Source organism: Melanerpes formicivorus, unplaced genomic scaffold (genome assembly GCF_026170545.1).
Source record: "Melanerpes formicivorus ecotype bairdi unplaced genomic scaffold, bMelFor1.0.p_v2 SCAF_33, whole genome shotgun sequence".
Taxonomy (NCBI): domain Eukaryota; kingdom Metazoa; phylum Chordata; class Aves; order Piciformes; family Picidae; genus Melanerpes; species Melanerpes formicivorus.
Window position 1 is genome coordinate 7,800,672 of NW_027142385.1, and position 14,444 is coordinate 7,815,115.

At 55.9% G+C, this 14,444-nt stretch overlaps 1 protein-coding gene across 6 annotated transcripts in view; it reads right to left on the reverse strand.

Moving 5' to 3' along the window:
- The window catches only part of NTNG2 (netrin G2), a 52,210-nt gene extending 38,443 nt beyond the window's left edge, over positions 1 to 13,767 (reverse strand). For 4 of the 6 annotated variants that reach the window (XM_068155964.1, XM_068155963.1, XM_068155962.1 and 1 more), the window contains exons 1-2: positions 13,480 to 13,767; positions 9,697 to 10,830 (exon numbers count right to left, since the gene is read on the reverse strand). In XM_068155964.1, the coding sequence (XP_068012065.1) occupies positions 9,697 to 9,909 (213 nt within the window). In that variant the 5' untranslated portion in view covers positions 9,910 to 10,830; positions 13,480 to 13,767. Of the gene's footprint in view, positions 1 to 9,696; positions 10,831 to 12,520; positions 12,589 to 13,479 lie in introns of those variants that run through there. The other 2 variants (XM_068155960.1, XM_068155961.1) reach the window with 2 other exon arrangements.
- Positions 13,768 to 14,444: the final 677 nt, after the last annotated feature.

The following is a 14,444-nucleotide window of genomic DNA, read 5'->3' on the forward strand; positions in this document are numbered from 1 at the left end:
GCACCTGGGGCCAGGGTTTGGTGACCATGGTGGGGTTGGGTCGAGGGCTGGACTGAGTGATCTGAGAGAGCTTTTTCCACCCCAGATGATGCTCTGGTTTGGTTTCCTGCAGCACACACCTGTGACCAGGACCACCCCAAGCAGTGTTTGCTTTGGGGGAGAGTTCCTTGCTGCCTGCTCCGGGGTGTGCTGCTCCTTCCCAGCCAGAACTGCCTTGTCCTCGTGTCATTATGGGATGTTATCACTCTTGTTGCTTCTGACCTGAGGGGTCACCTGCTCTGTCTGGCTGTGTGACAGAGACAAGGTGATTTTTATGATCAAAGATAACATTTGTGGGTAATTAAATCTGCTGCTTCGGGGCGCAAGCCAGAGCCTGCCAGCGGGCGGGATGGGACTCCCAGAGAACTGGAAATAACTCTCAGACAATTAATTTTCACTCAATTCCTGGGCTGGGAGGGATCAGAGGGGTGAAACAACCCTAATTAATTTACAGTGATTATTTCCAGCAGCTGGCAGGTGACATAACTCACCAGCAGAGATGGCCAGGAGCAGGGAGACGGCTGAGGAGGAACACGAGGTCCTTCCTGAGCCAGACAGCTCCATGCTGGCTCTTCCCTCTGAGCCCAGGTAAGGCTCTGTGCCCTCCTCCCCTGCTGCTCCAGGGCTGTGGGGCAGCCCCTGCTGCTCCAGGGCTGTGGGGCAGCCCCTGCTCCTCTTGCACTGATTATTCCATCTCCCAGTGCACATAGAATCATAGAATGTTAGAGCTTGCAAGGGACCTCTGGAGCTGATCACATCCAACCCCCTGCCAAAGCAGGATCCCCAGGTCAGGCTGCACAGGAAGGTGTCCAGCTGGGGGTTGAAAGTCTCCAGAGAAGGAGACTCCACAGCCTCTCTGGGCAGCCTGCTTGTGGGTGGATTCTGTTCTCTCTGTTATCCCTCTCCTCCCCCTGGCAGGAGGCAGGGCATCCCTAGTTGTGGGGAACATGCCCACATGTGCTCCAGGGTGCTGGGGGAGAGGTTGGACTTGATGATCTCTGAGGTCTTTTCCAACCTGGTTAATTCTGTATCCTTGAATTAAAGAATCTTTCCTTCAGTGATGGTTACTCCAAGGCCTCACCTCCACAGGGGAAAGGCTGAGAGGCAGCAGCAGCCAGGGCAGGCAGCCAGGATGGGATGGGATGGGATGGGATGGGATGGGATGGGATGGGATGGGATGGGATGGGATGGGAAGCTCAGGGTAGGCTGGTGGGGTGGTTTGCTCACTCCTGTGCCCTTCCTTTGCCACCTCCATCCCCCAACCATCCGCAGTGGGCTCTTGTTAGGGCAGAGAGAGCAAAAGGGGGGAAGCAAAGCCCAGGCTGGCTAACGAGCTGTTTGCTGTTTGTGAGCAGGTAGCAGCAGAGCTGGATGAATTATTGATGGGGTGGAAATGGGGTCCCTCCACCCAGCTGCTGCTAATTCTGGCTCTGCTGAATGTCACTCCCTCCATCTCCCTCTCCGGGCTGTGGTTTGGGGGATTGATTGCTCCTCCACTTCCTTCCTCTTCCTCTCAGATCAGAGGTGTCCAAGCACAAGGTCACCCCTGGCTTGGGCACCAGGAGAGCTTTGCCAGCGTGTGGGTTTCGGGAGAGCATGAGTCAGCAGGAGCCAGCACCGCTCTGGGGGTGCTCAGCGAGGTGCTTGGCTTTGCTCTTTGCCTCCTCTCCTTGGCCTGGAGCAGACACTGCTCCACCCAGCCCTTGCTCAAGGCTCTCAGGCTCCCCTGGGCCCATCTCTGCTGGGGAAGAGATTTGGCCCCTGCTCGTGGCTCCTCTTCCCCCTCCAACCTGCCTCTCTGCCCCAGAACCATCTCCTGTGTATCTCAGACCAGCTCAGCACTGTGCCCTTCACCCCACCAGCCCCAGGGCAGCATCACTCTGCCAGCCAGGGCTGTGTGGTGATGGTGCAATGAAAGCCCTGTGTCCACGTGGGGACACTGAGGCAGGGAGGGATGTCAGGAGCATGCCTGGGCTGCACTGGGAGCACTGGGGCTCCACCTTGATAAAGATCAAAGTACCCCAGGCAGCTGCAGCTGGGCAAGGGGCTGGCTCCTTCACCCAGCCCTGATGTGGGGGCCAGGGCAAACCCTGGGGGTCAGGGCAAACCCTGGGGGTCAGGGCAAACCCTGGGGGTCGAGGCAAGCTCTGCTCTCACCTCATGTTGTCTCAACTCCCCTCATGTTCTGCTTAGCACCTCCCTTAAAAGAGTCTGAAGTGCTCTTTGCACCCTAGGTGGCACAGCCTGGGCAGGAGGCTGACATCCAGGGAGGATCTGGAGGGGGAGATGCTGCACCAGGACCAAGCCTGTGCACCCTTGCAGTGCTCCTGCACAGACACAAATCCCTTCACGCCCACTCTGCCTAAGCCAGAAGCAGCCAGAAAATCTGATGGCAACCCCGAGGCTGAACCTCAGGACTGCAACCAGCCCTGCCCACAGGTGACCTGCCCAAGAGGAACCCTGAAGGTGCCATTGGCAGGGTGCCCTCAGGGCAGCCCTTCTGTTTGCAAAGCTCCAGGACAGCTCAGCTTCGGCTGCTGGAGCTGCTGCCCAGCACCTTGGCCTGAGAAGAGGTAGGTGCAGCTCAGCTGCCCTGTGGGTGACAGAAGGGTTAACAGTGCCCGGAAAATTCCACTCCTAAGCAGATAATCCCATCCCTGCTGGGCACACACACACACACACCAGCGCCCAGCAGCGGTTTGGAGCAGCTCTTTCTTTGGGCACTGCTAATCCCCCGGTGAGCTGCTCTGACCCCAGCCCTCCTGGTGCCCTGGGCTCACCTCCCACCCACCTCCCCACGGCGCCTGCACCCCTGCAACTGCTCCTTTGGGGCTTGTGGGGATTATGGTGAGGGTGAGGAGGCACTGGAAGAGGTTCCCCGGGGAAGCTGTGGATGCCTGGAAATGTTCAAGGCCAGGCTGGATGAGACCTTGAGCAGCCTGGGCTAGGGGGAGGTGTCCCTGCCCATGGCAGTGGGGTTGGAACTGGATGATGTGGAAGGTCCCTTCCAACCCAAACCATGCTGTGATTCTGTGAAGTGACCTAGTGTTTGGGACTGGGACCTGATGTGAACCAGACCCCCCCAGCCAGCAGCTGTGAGCACATCTCCAGAGCTGCAGGTGCTTAAACCACCCTGACTTGGGATTTGGAGCTGCTCTCCCAGCCTGGACTCTCTGTACCTAAGAGCTGCAATCTCTGCTCTCCCCAGGGCACTTGGCTGAAGCTTCTCTACAAATTAAGCTGCTTGGATCCTGCCTCACCCCTTCTCTGCCCTCATTCTTAGGAGGAGCAGCTGAGGGAGCTGGGGGTGTGTAGCCTGGAGAAGAGGAGGCTGAGAGGAGACCTCATTGCTCTCTACAACTCCCTGAAAGGAGGCTGGAGTGAGGTGGGTGTTGGTCTCCCTTGTATCAGGGGACAGAAGGAGAGGGAATGGCCTGGAATTGTGCCAGGGGAGGGTTAGGTTGGAGATGAGGAACAATTTCTTTGCTGCAGGAGTGGTCAGGGATTGGCACAGGCTGCCCAGGGAGGTGTTCAAGAAGTGTGTGCCCATGGCACCTGGGGCCAGGGTTTAGTGGCCCTGGTGGTGCTGGGTTGCTGGTTGGACTCAAGGATCTCAGAGGGCTTTTCCAACCCACACAGTTGTAAGACTCTGTGATTCTGAAGCCCTGGTGTCTTGCTCTGGAGATGTCTCAGTGTCCACAGCCCCTAGCAGCAGGAGCAGGAGAGCAGCTCCTCCTGTGCTGGGCTCCGAGTGCATTATTGATTCAGGACTGAGAAAATGCTTAGGAAGTAGGAAAAGTGTCCTGCTCTAAAAGCTGTGTGCCTGGGAAGCTGCCGACGTGCAGCCTTGGCAGGGCAGCTCGCTCCACCACCATGAATATTTCATCCCCTGCGAGAGGCTCTGGCAGTTTGAATGGGGGTGGGAGAGGGGAGGGAGCAAAGGCTCTCCTCATCCACAGCCTCCCTCGACAACCTGTCCCCGAGGCTCTCCACCTTCACTGGCAGGAGTTGCTTCCTAATCTCCAGTCTTAGGCTCCCCTCTTCCAGCTCAAAGCTGTTGCTCCTCGTCCTGTCGCCCCAAGCCCTTGGTCTAAAGGTTCTCCTCCGAGAGCAGAGCCTGGAGAAGGCACTGCTGCCCTTTCCACCCGGGGGAAGGTTTCCCTGATCCACCCCTTGCACCTCCTCACCCCGATGCTTTCCAGCCTGGGATCAAGGGTTGGAGCCTTTTGGGTTGGTTCCCACCCCTAATCACTTCCCCACCTTTAATCACTTCCCACCCCGGGGCCGCTGCAGAGAGCATTATTTGAAGTCGAGACCGCCTGCTCCTTGCCCTTGGGGCCAGACCCTGGGATCTGCTGTTAGCAGCTGCTCAGCAAATGACACACTGCTGCTCTGCTGCCACAGAGGCTGCTCGGGAGCGCGGCAGGCTCTCGGTGTTAGCAAAGCAAAGGTTTTAGGGAAAATGAGGGAATAGAACTCAAATTAGAGAGTGCTGAGCAGACGGATTTCCCTCCCAGCCCCTTGCAAGCTCCTTAAATGCCCAGCTCGGGATTGCAAGGCAGGATGCCGCTCCCCTAACAAGGATCATTTCCACTTGCTGATGGAAAAGGCACGGTGATAAAACTCCAGCTGTCAGGTGGATTTAATTGGCAGAGGGAGCAGAAAGTTTGCCTGCACCGTGAGTGAGGTGGGCAAGGACAAAGTGCTTGGCAGAAAAGCTTTGCTCTTCCAAAGGGAGCAGCATCCAGCTGGGAAGGGCTGGGGGGAACTGGTTCCTTTCTCCCTGGGATTAGGGGAGAAATTCTTGACAGTGAGGGTGGGGAGACACTGGAACAGGTTGCCCAGGGAGGCTGTGGCTATCCCATTCCTGGCCTCCAGGCCAGGCTGGATGAGTCCTTGAGCAACCTGGGCTCATGGGAGGTGTCCCTGCCCTCAGGTTGGAACTGGATGATCTTTAAGGTCCCTTCCAACCCAAACCCTGCTGAGCAAGGGGAGCATTTTCCAGTATTTGCAGCATTTTAGTGTTGTGGAGGGCTCGAGGAGGGAGGAAACTGTTGGCACACATTTGAAACCAGAGATGCAGCTTTCCAGCCCCACAACCCTGCCTGAGATGTCCTGGAGGGTCTGACAGCAGCAGGTGGATTTCTTGTGCTGCTGAATTTCAGGATAGAGGCAAAATAATTGTCCCCAAAGCCATTTAGGTCCTGCAAGGTAGGGCAAAGAGGAGCTCTGACAGCCAGCCCCCTGCTAGGGCCAAGGGTGAGTCTGCAGCCAGCAGTGGCAGTGCTGATGGAGTGAAGGAGGAGGGAGAACATCTCCTTTTCTTGGAAAGAATTGGCCGTTTGACTCAGCCCGGCCCAGAGGTTGCCCTTGAGCCCTGGGATGCTCACAGGGCTTTGAGACCTCATGGTTCTCCCGCACAGGCATTGCCTGTGGGCTGGGACATGGCTGTGGCAGGGTACCAGGGGGGATGAATCCATCCTGTAGCCACCAGCCCAGGCTGCACCTTCAGGAGAGTATCTCTGCAGCAATTCCATTTTCTTCCTCACTTCAGAAGAAACTTCAGTTGTAATCCTGCCCAAAGCCCCTACCCTTTGTTTGCAGCTGAACAGGGCTGTGAGGATAGGACTGGGCAGGGCTGCATGAGATGGGCTGAGGAGGGAGGGAAGGAAGGAGGGAGGGAGAGAGGAGAAAAGGTTTCTGTGCCCCAAAGTTTGCCTGGGTTGTTTTTTGTCCCCCCTTTGAGCAGCCAGTCCAGCTCTTGAGCAGAAGCCTTGTGACCACATGTCATTCAGAAAAGTTTAGCTAAGAATTAAACATCAGCTTTGGCTGGATGTGTAATGAATAAATAAAGCCTTTTCCTTTCATGTGCCCGTGCCAAAGTCAACAAGCTCTATTAGCTGATGAAACAATGCTGACGCCAAAGAAAAATACCCCTGACCCATCAATACGGGCTGAGCGCTCAGCCTCGCATCAAAGGGCCTCGTCTGAACACGAAGTGCTGCCCTGACACCTCTGAGGGGGAGTGGGGAAAGTGTTCCCAGCCCTGGGCGAGCTGGGCTGGGTGTGGATTGCTCTCAGCGGGGTGTCAAGGAGCAGCGAAGTCCTTTGGGGATGGCTGTTGGCTCGCAGGCAGCCCTCCAGCCACCGCTCCTGGCTTTGGCCGGAAGGATTTGGAAGCTCCCTGAGCTGCCTGGAGCAGGGGTTGGGGCTTGGGGGCTTGCTTGCTCCCTGCCCTGTTTGTAAGCCACCCCCAAATCAGGTCTGATTTTTCTCTTTTTCAATCACTGGGGGCAAGATGCTGCCTCTGGGAAGGGGAATTCTCGGAGGTCTCTGCCTGCTGTCAAAGGAAAGCTTCAGCACAGTGCCTGGGAGCACCCCACCAGCTGTGCCTCCCTCTTCCTCCTCCTCCTCACCGGGAGGGTGGGATGGTGAAGTAACCCCACACCTCCCCTCTACCCCATGCACCCCTCTGCCTAGATCAGGCTGCGCAGGAGGACATCCAGGCAGGTTTTGAGCCAGAGAAGGAGACTCCACAACCTCTCTGGGCAGCCTGCTCCAGTGCCTCACTGGTACCAGCACAGCCTGGCAGGGGAGGCTCACTGCCCTGCGCTGTCATGACTCTCACCAAGACCCTCCTCCTCCTCCTCCGCCTGCCCACCGCGATGCCCCCCGCAGGGACATCCTCCTGCTCCCTCTTGCTGGCTGCCTTCAGAGAGGGGAGATGGCTGCGTGCCTCTGGGGTTGATTTCAGCCGTCTGAGCAGGGCTGGCGTCCTGCCGGGCTGTGCTTCACCCTGAGCACCGCTCCTTCAACCGCCCCGGCAGAGCCCTGCTGCTCCGAGGGACACCTAGGAGAGTCCTCAGCCCCTTGTGTGGCTCTGAGCTGCTCTGCTGCGGAGCTGAGCTCCTGTGAGGAGCAACCTGTTGCAGAAAGGTAATTAAAACCTGAAGAGAAAGGGTAAGAGGACACCAAAAGAGGCTGGAGGGGCTGCATGGGGTGAGAGGCACTCAACCCTCCCCTCCTGCAGGCAGGGTTGGGGCTGAGGGGCGCAGTGACCACGATGGGAGGGCAGTGGCATTGATCAGTGGGCAGTGACATCGATTTCTGTCCCTTGCTTCCTTTGTGCAGGGGAAGCAAATCTGGGCTTGCATCCTCTGGTGTCAATAGGTGTCAAGTCACCACCCAGCACCAAGAATGGAAAGGTCATTTCTTGCTGACTCCACTTTCTTCTTGACCAGAAGGGGATGCTCAGCAGTAAGTGGCCTCTGGGACAGAGGCCATGAGAGTGTCCCTCACTGCCCTCCCAGCACATCCCATCCCGGTGCTGAGCCCGGGCCAGAGCTTGGAGCTCTCCTGCAGCCGTTCCCTGCTCCGTGCACTAAGTGCTGGGGGTGCTCCTTGCTCATCTGAGCAGGGCTGCTCCTTGCTCATCTGAGCAGGGCTGCTCCTCATCTGCTTGGTTTTTAAGTCTCTGATCCCTTGGAGAGGACAGTGCTGGTGTGAGAGGGGGGAGAAAGGGCTGTGGGCATGGTGGGATTTCATAAACCCATCCCCAAAGCCTAACTTGCATCATGTCCCCTGTGTTCATAGCTGGATTCCTGCTCAGAGCCATGGCTGTGGGTGCTGGTTTCTGCTCTGGGGGAGGAGAGCTGGGCCAAGCACCTGCCTTGGGGTGAGGCAGGGACTGGAAGGCAGCCCCATGCTCTGCATTGATGTGACTCTATGGTTCTATGACTCCTGTTCCTGGCTGCCCACAGAGCTTGGAGTGCTCCAGCACACAGCAGGCTGCAGCACCCAGCACTGCCCAGCCCAGAGCAGAAAGATCTTAGCTCAGTATTGAGTGAGCCAAGAGAGGCAGAGAGCTGCCTGCAGTTTGTGTCTTTCCCTTCCTTGGAGGTCAGCAGAGCTGAGGGCTTGGAGCTTCCTTGGACAGAAAGGGTTTGCAAGTCACTGCAGTGAGCGTAGAGCGAAGCAAGCTGGTGTCCACCTTTTGCTCACAGAATTGTTTGGCTAGGAAAAGCCCTCCAAGATCATCCAGTCCAACCATCATCCACCACCACAGACACTAAACCATGTCCCAAAGAGCCATCTCTGCACCTTTGTTTGAACACCTCCAGGCGCTGGGACTCCACCACCTCCCTGGGCAGCCTGTGCCAACCCCTGGCCACTCTTGCAGCAAAGACATTTTGCCTCCTGTCCAACCTGTACAGCTCCTGGCACAATTTCAGGCCATTTCCTCTCCTCCTGTCACCTGACACCAGGCAGAAGAGGCCAACCCCCACCTCACCACAACCTCCTTTCAGAGAATGAGAGAGAGAGAGTGCAATGAGGTCTGTGCAGCCAGCCAGATGGAAAGCCAGGCTGCCCCCACAGCTAGCTGCTGTACCTGCAACCCCCAACTGAATCTTTCTTTTCAGGTGATCTTTTAAAAGGAAAAGCTCCAACCTCACAGGGAAAGTGTCCTCCCTGGCACCAAGGAGACCCTTTAGGCTGGTGGGTAACAGCTGGCAGTGTGATGTGGTGGTCAGAAATGCTTGGCCTCCCTTGGTGTCAAAGCAAACCTTTGCTTCTCAAGAGCTGCCCTGAGCTCGCTGGGCCCAGGGCAGAATTTTCCAGGGGAGAGGTTGTGCATTTTTTCCAAGTGGGGAAAAAATGAGGCATGGGGGTGCACAAGCCTGGATAATGCTGGCAGTAGAAAATGAGGCTTCCTCCACTGATTCAGAGGGAGAACTTCCCCCTCCTCATGATAAATAGTAGAAAACCAGACACTTTTTTTGGTAGACTCTCCTTGTCCCGTTCCCACCCCCGCTGGAAACCCCAGCAGCAGAGGCTCTCTCAGCTCCTGTGCCTCCAATGGGTGCTTTGGAGCATTCCCAGATGACATTTGGGAGGGGATGTCACAGCCCTGCTGTTTTGCTCTTTGCTTTGACCCCTTCAACCCTTCTGAGCAAGGCAAAGCTTTGTGAATTATGGATCAAAGGTTGCAGCTGAGCTCTGTGGTGCAGGGAATGAAATGCGACGATTAATATTTAAGGGAAAGTAAGCTAAAGATTTTAACTGCCAGGGCAAGTGTTTGTCCACAGGGCTCTCTCCTGAGGGGGCACAGAGAGGGGCACCTGAGCTGCCTCTCCAGTGGTATCTATGGCTGTCAGACCAACAGCCTGAGCTGCCAGCGTGCAGGAGCCACGCCGGCCTCCCCCACCCGCCCTCACTCTTCCTCACGCTGAGATGAAGCAGCCAGCCCTAACGCAGCCCTGCTGCTGGAGCAGCCTTTGGGGGTGGGATTGCTGCACACACCCCAGAGGCTTTAGCAAGCAGAGGGATGTGCTCAGAGCAGCTCAGGTTGTGTGCTTGCTGAGGTCAGAGCTCTCCCCAGATCTTACCACCCCTGGGTGAGGAGTTTCTGAGCTTCCTCAGCAGCTACTCCTCAGCATTCCAACATCATCCCTGCACCAGGGCTAACCTCTTGGCACCACACCGGAAGGGGTAGGACACCTCCTGCCTGTTCTACAGCCCGGGAGAGCTCAAGAGAGCAGCCACCCTTGCCACCCTGAGCTGAAATGTCCTTAGAACAGCACCTTGGCAGGACACTGCCTGTGGTCACCTGCATGCCCAGGCTGGTAGAACCCATGAGATACAGAGGGAGACACTTACATGGGTGCAGAATCTCTCCGGAGGGTCCCCACAGGTGATTCCTGCCGGGTCCACCCGGACTGTCACGTAATCCTTCATCCTCATGGCCTTGGGCTGACAGGCATAGAACTCCCATGATGGGCCATCATCCGTGGTCACCCAGGACTTGCAAATGTCATACTGTCCCATGGCCAAGGGGAGACAGTGCAAGAAGAAAGCAGCCAGGTAGAGCATGGCAGCTGCGGCCAAGTGCTGGAGCCCTGGGCGAGAGCAGTGCCGAGAGTCCCGAGGAAGGCAGCTACTGGGCTAGGGGTTGCTCTCGGGATCAGCATGGAAACTCCTCATCTAAGAGTGATCCAGTCAAAGGAGATCCAGGATGCCAACAGGAATGATCCCACTCTGCATGCTCCGTTTGGCTGTGGCAAGTGTCTCGGCGGGGAAGCCAACTTTGCGAAGCAGTGAATGGGGAAAGTTTTGGCCGGAGCTGCTGATCAGTGGTCAAAAGTCTTCCTTACCCTCATTCCCCACCCCCCACCCCCTTCTGTTGTACAAAAGGGCTTCCAAATCAGCATGAAAATATCTAGAGGTGACTCCAGTCAATCAATAGAAAGATCAAGTTCTGAGCTGCTGATGAAATTTGATAGGAGCAAGCTGGAGAGGCTGCGAGGTGGTGCTGGATCAGGTTTGCCTCAACCTTCTGGTCTGCTGCAGTTGCGTCGCTGTGGAGAGTGCCTTGGACTGTGGTTTGCCTTCAGCTGGTGGAGCTTTTGAATATTAGCACACAGAAAGAGACCTAGCATCTGGTCATCAGCACCACTCTGACAAAGGAGGAGGTTCTTTGGAGTTACAATTCCTTGCTCCCAAAGGATGTTTGCCTCAACATAGTGGTTGGGTCGGTGGCGAGATCCCTGGCGGTCCTGGTAGGATGCTGGACAGTCAGTGGGTTGGCAGGAGCGGTTCTGTCCTTGCTGCTTCTCCCTGCTTCTCTTAACAGCAGCAGGGAGACACTCACAGGAGAGGATTTGGGTCCAGCTCTGCCTTTTGGCAGCTGAGCATCAAGCTCTCAAAGCCTTCAGCCACAAGCCATGCTGCTACCTGAGGTCTCCTCCCTCTCTCATGGTCAGGGCAAAGGGAGAGTTCATGAGCAGGCTGCACCTAGAACAAATGGAAAGATAAATCAGCTGGGAGCAAGGGGGGGACAGTCAGAGCAAGAAGACTTGTAAGAGCAGGGGTCCCCCAGGAGCCCCAGCCCTCGGCTGAGCTTCCTGAGCCAGGCTGTGCAAGAGGGAGATATACAACTTTAATAAAAAGAAATCCATGGGAAGATGCTCAGGGCTCCTCTGCCGTCCAGGAGAGGAGGAGGACTGCTCCCCCATGTCAGGGACCTGCTTTGTAACAGCAGCTGGACAGCAAGAGCTCTAATGGGTCTTCAAATAATATCAAGAAGCAGCTCTAGGTCATTAGAAGATGGAGAATAGGTAGGCAGAGAGCAGGGACAGACAGACAAATTGATAGCCTTAAAATGATAAGCAAATAACTGAGACAGCTGGGGAGACAGAGCCATTGTCCAGCATCCCCTCTGATGATTTATCTGAACAATAACGTTTAATAAAAGAACAATTTAAAGTCCTAATAACATTTAAGGTTCACCTAATACAAAGAGCAACAACCTTCCCCCTATCCACTTCAGGTTAGAGCAACATCTCTGTGATTTTGTCCTCTTTCCAGCACAGCCATAACAATCCCAAGCAATTGCAAACCCAAACGATGAAGAGCTGGGGGGGGGGGAACAAAACACCCCCCAAAAGTCAAACCCTCTCCCAGCACCAGCTCCAGGAGGAAGATCTGAAGCAGGGAGGCACAATCCCAGGACAGAAATTTAGCTCTGGATGATTCCCCTTTGTTTCATCCCCCCCCCACAACTTTTTTCCCCCCAGTTTAGGGAGGCAGCACCTTCAGCCTTTGCTTCCTCTCACTGCTCAGTCACTGAAGCTCAAAGTCCAGGTTGACTGATGCATTGATCCGTGTCGGGGGAGGGTGGGGGGCTCCATGTCACCGTGCTGCCATCTCCCCTTTCCCCCCCCTTTTTGTAGCTGAAAGGTTGCTGATTGAGATGAATGAGTTCAGAAACCAGCAGCTCTCTCTCATGCTTCACTGCCAAGCTCTCAAAGAAAAGCCTTGGTTAGAGCTGCCTTGGACCTGAATAAAACTCCCCGAGCAAGAGGAGCCTGGCTGCTATTTTTACATTATGAGTAAATGTAGTAAAAATAATAAAGGGGTGTGACAGAGTGTTTATCAGTGCTGCTGACATCAGAGCTGTCTCTTCAGTCCTAACAAGTCAGTTCCTAATTATTACATCAAACTGGTCCCAGCCAAGCGCCCAGCAAACGGCGGCGAGGGGCAGGCTGCAGGCTGGTGCCTGAAGACGAGCCGGGGAGGTTTAATGAGGACTCTGGTGTTGGGTTTATGGATCTATTTTCCTAGCCTTAACAATTATATTTGAATGGCTGTCAGGGAGGGGAAAAAAAAAAAGCCAACCCAAACCACAGGAAGAAAGAATCTATAATATCTATTAGTGTCTTGTTATGCTGGCTAAATGTCAGAGAGTCCCAGGGCAAAAAGAATTCACCGGGAAAAGGAATTTAATGCCGCTCAGCCAGGGGGGTGTGCGGGCTCCTGGCAAGGTCTGCGGCGCAGGACTTGTCCCCGTGCAGAGAAAGAGTTGCTCTGAAATGAGGCAGCACCTACTGCAAAGGCGGTGGAAGGTGGGGGGGGGAGAGGCTGATGGAATGGGAGGCTTTGCCCTGCTTGATTTGGTTTGGTTCTTAGAGAAATAAATCTTCACCTGCTCTTCTGAGGAAGCTGCAGTTGGGCAGGGATGGGATCAATGTGCTTTGTTTGCTTTGAGGAGTTCTCGGCAGTCGCAGGGGACTGAGAGCCAGAGCATTAAGAAACCCCACGAAATTAGATTGTACCTCGACTTGGCTGCCTCCTTTTCTGATTATTCTGATGGGCTTAGCGGCTCTGGAAAAGCAGAGACCCCGCCGATCAGCGCCCGAGCTGCTCCGCAATGATCAACTGAAAGTAAACTCGACGGAGGAGTTTGCTCTTCCCTTCCCGATGTGTTTGTTGCCTTCGGAACAAACCCCAGCCCAAGAGTTTTTCCTCCTCTTTCCCAGCCCGAAAAGCAAAGTTGGGGAACCTCCTCCCCGCAACCCTGCCGCGATGTGCCGGGAGCCCGAACCAACCTCACACACCCCCCGGGGAACCCCGCAGAGCTCAGCGGAGCGCCAGCTCCGACAGAAAAACCTGGAACCCCCACATTTAGTCACTTTCTTTAACGCGTTTGTGGTGCCAGGAGAAGCGAAGCCGCTTCACCTCCCTCCCCCCGCCCGGCTTGGGTCTTTCCCCCTAAAGGACTTCTCGGGACTGCCAGGGCTGGGGCAGAGCGGAGCCCTCCCTGCCTTCAGCCTTCACTGCAAACTCCGCGGGGACCAAAATGATAATAACATAAAAAATACGCCCAGTTGGTTGTGGGGAGCTGGAGATGCTCCCGGAGAGGGGGGGCGGGGGGAGAGCCTGGGGGAGCCGCAGAGCAACTTTGGGGGCACGGAGGAGGATGCCGATTCTCGGGAGATGGGGACGCTGGTGCTCGAGTGATGGGGATGCTAATGTCTTGGAGATGAGGATGTTGGTGTTTGGGAGATGGGGGCTACCCGCCGCTCCCTCCCGCCCCGCCCGCCTTCCTTCCCCCCCCCCCCTCCCCGCCCGCCCTGGCCGGTGCTCGGCGCTGCAGGTCCTTACCGGGAGGAGGGAGCTCTGCGGTGCGGGGCTCCCGATGGAGCTGTGAACTTCAGGGCTTGGGGGATCCCCCCTTCAAATACAACCCCCCAACATCCACACACACACACACCCACCTCCTCCTTCCCCAGCCCGGCCAGGAGCCGCTGCGCCGCCGGCCCCCAAGGGCAGATGGCTGGGGAAGCTTTGTGCAATCCCCGGCTCTCCCGGCAAGTTAATGCCGAGGCTGAAATCCTTTTTGCTCTCACTTTCAATCACAATCGGAGCTTTTATCTCCGAGCCTGATCCCGGCTGCGTAACTTCCTCTGTGCAGCTTTAGCAGACACCATCCCACCGGGCAGCAATGTGCTTCTTAAAGGTGCAGGGAGGAAATGCCAGCGGGGAGCGGGGGGGGGGGGGGGGGGGGGAAAGGGAGGGAGGGAGGGAAGAGAGAAGAGGGAGGAGGAAGAATAACCACCCGAGGAAGAAGAGGTTTCGAGCGGGGAGCCTTCAAGCCAGCCCCGGTAGCTCGGTGGGTACCGCGGCTGCAGCATCCGTGATGTCCCGGTTAGATAACGGGAGAGGAGAGCGCTCCGTGCTGGGGCTTTTCCCTTTCCCTTTTCCTCTTTCTTCTTCTTTTGCTTTTTTTTTTTTTTTTCTTTTTCCCCCTTTCCTTTAAAAGCTTTAAAAAAAAAAAGAAACCAAAATCAACCTTAAAAAATCATGAGATCATGTTTGCTCGAGGAGGGGGGAGGAAAAAAATCAAAGCCGTAGTCACGAGGGTTTCCCCGCCCGTGGAAGTTCTCTTCGTGTGCCCTGAATATTTCTGGGGAGGCTTCTGCTGGTGGAAGCTGCTGCAAATGAGGCTGTGTGCGTGTGTGTGTGGTGGGGGAAGAGGGGGTGGTTGGAATTAATAGGATAAACAAAGCAAAGAACTCGGGGATGGGGAAATCAGATGGCTGGGGAGTGTTTTGGCAATGGTGGGGATC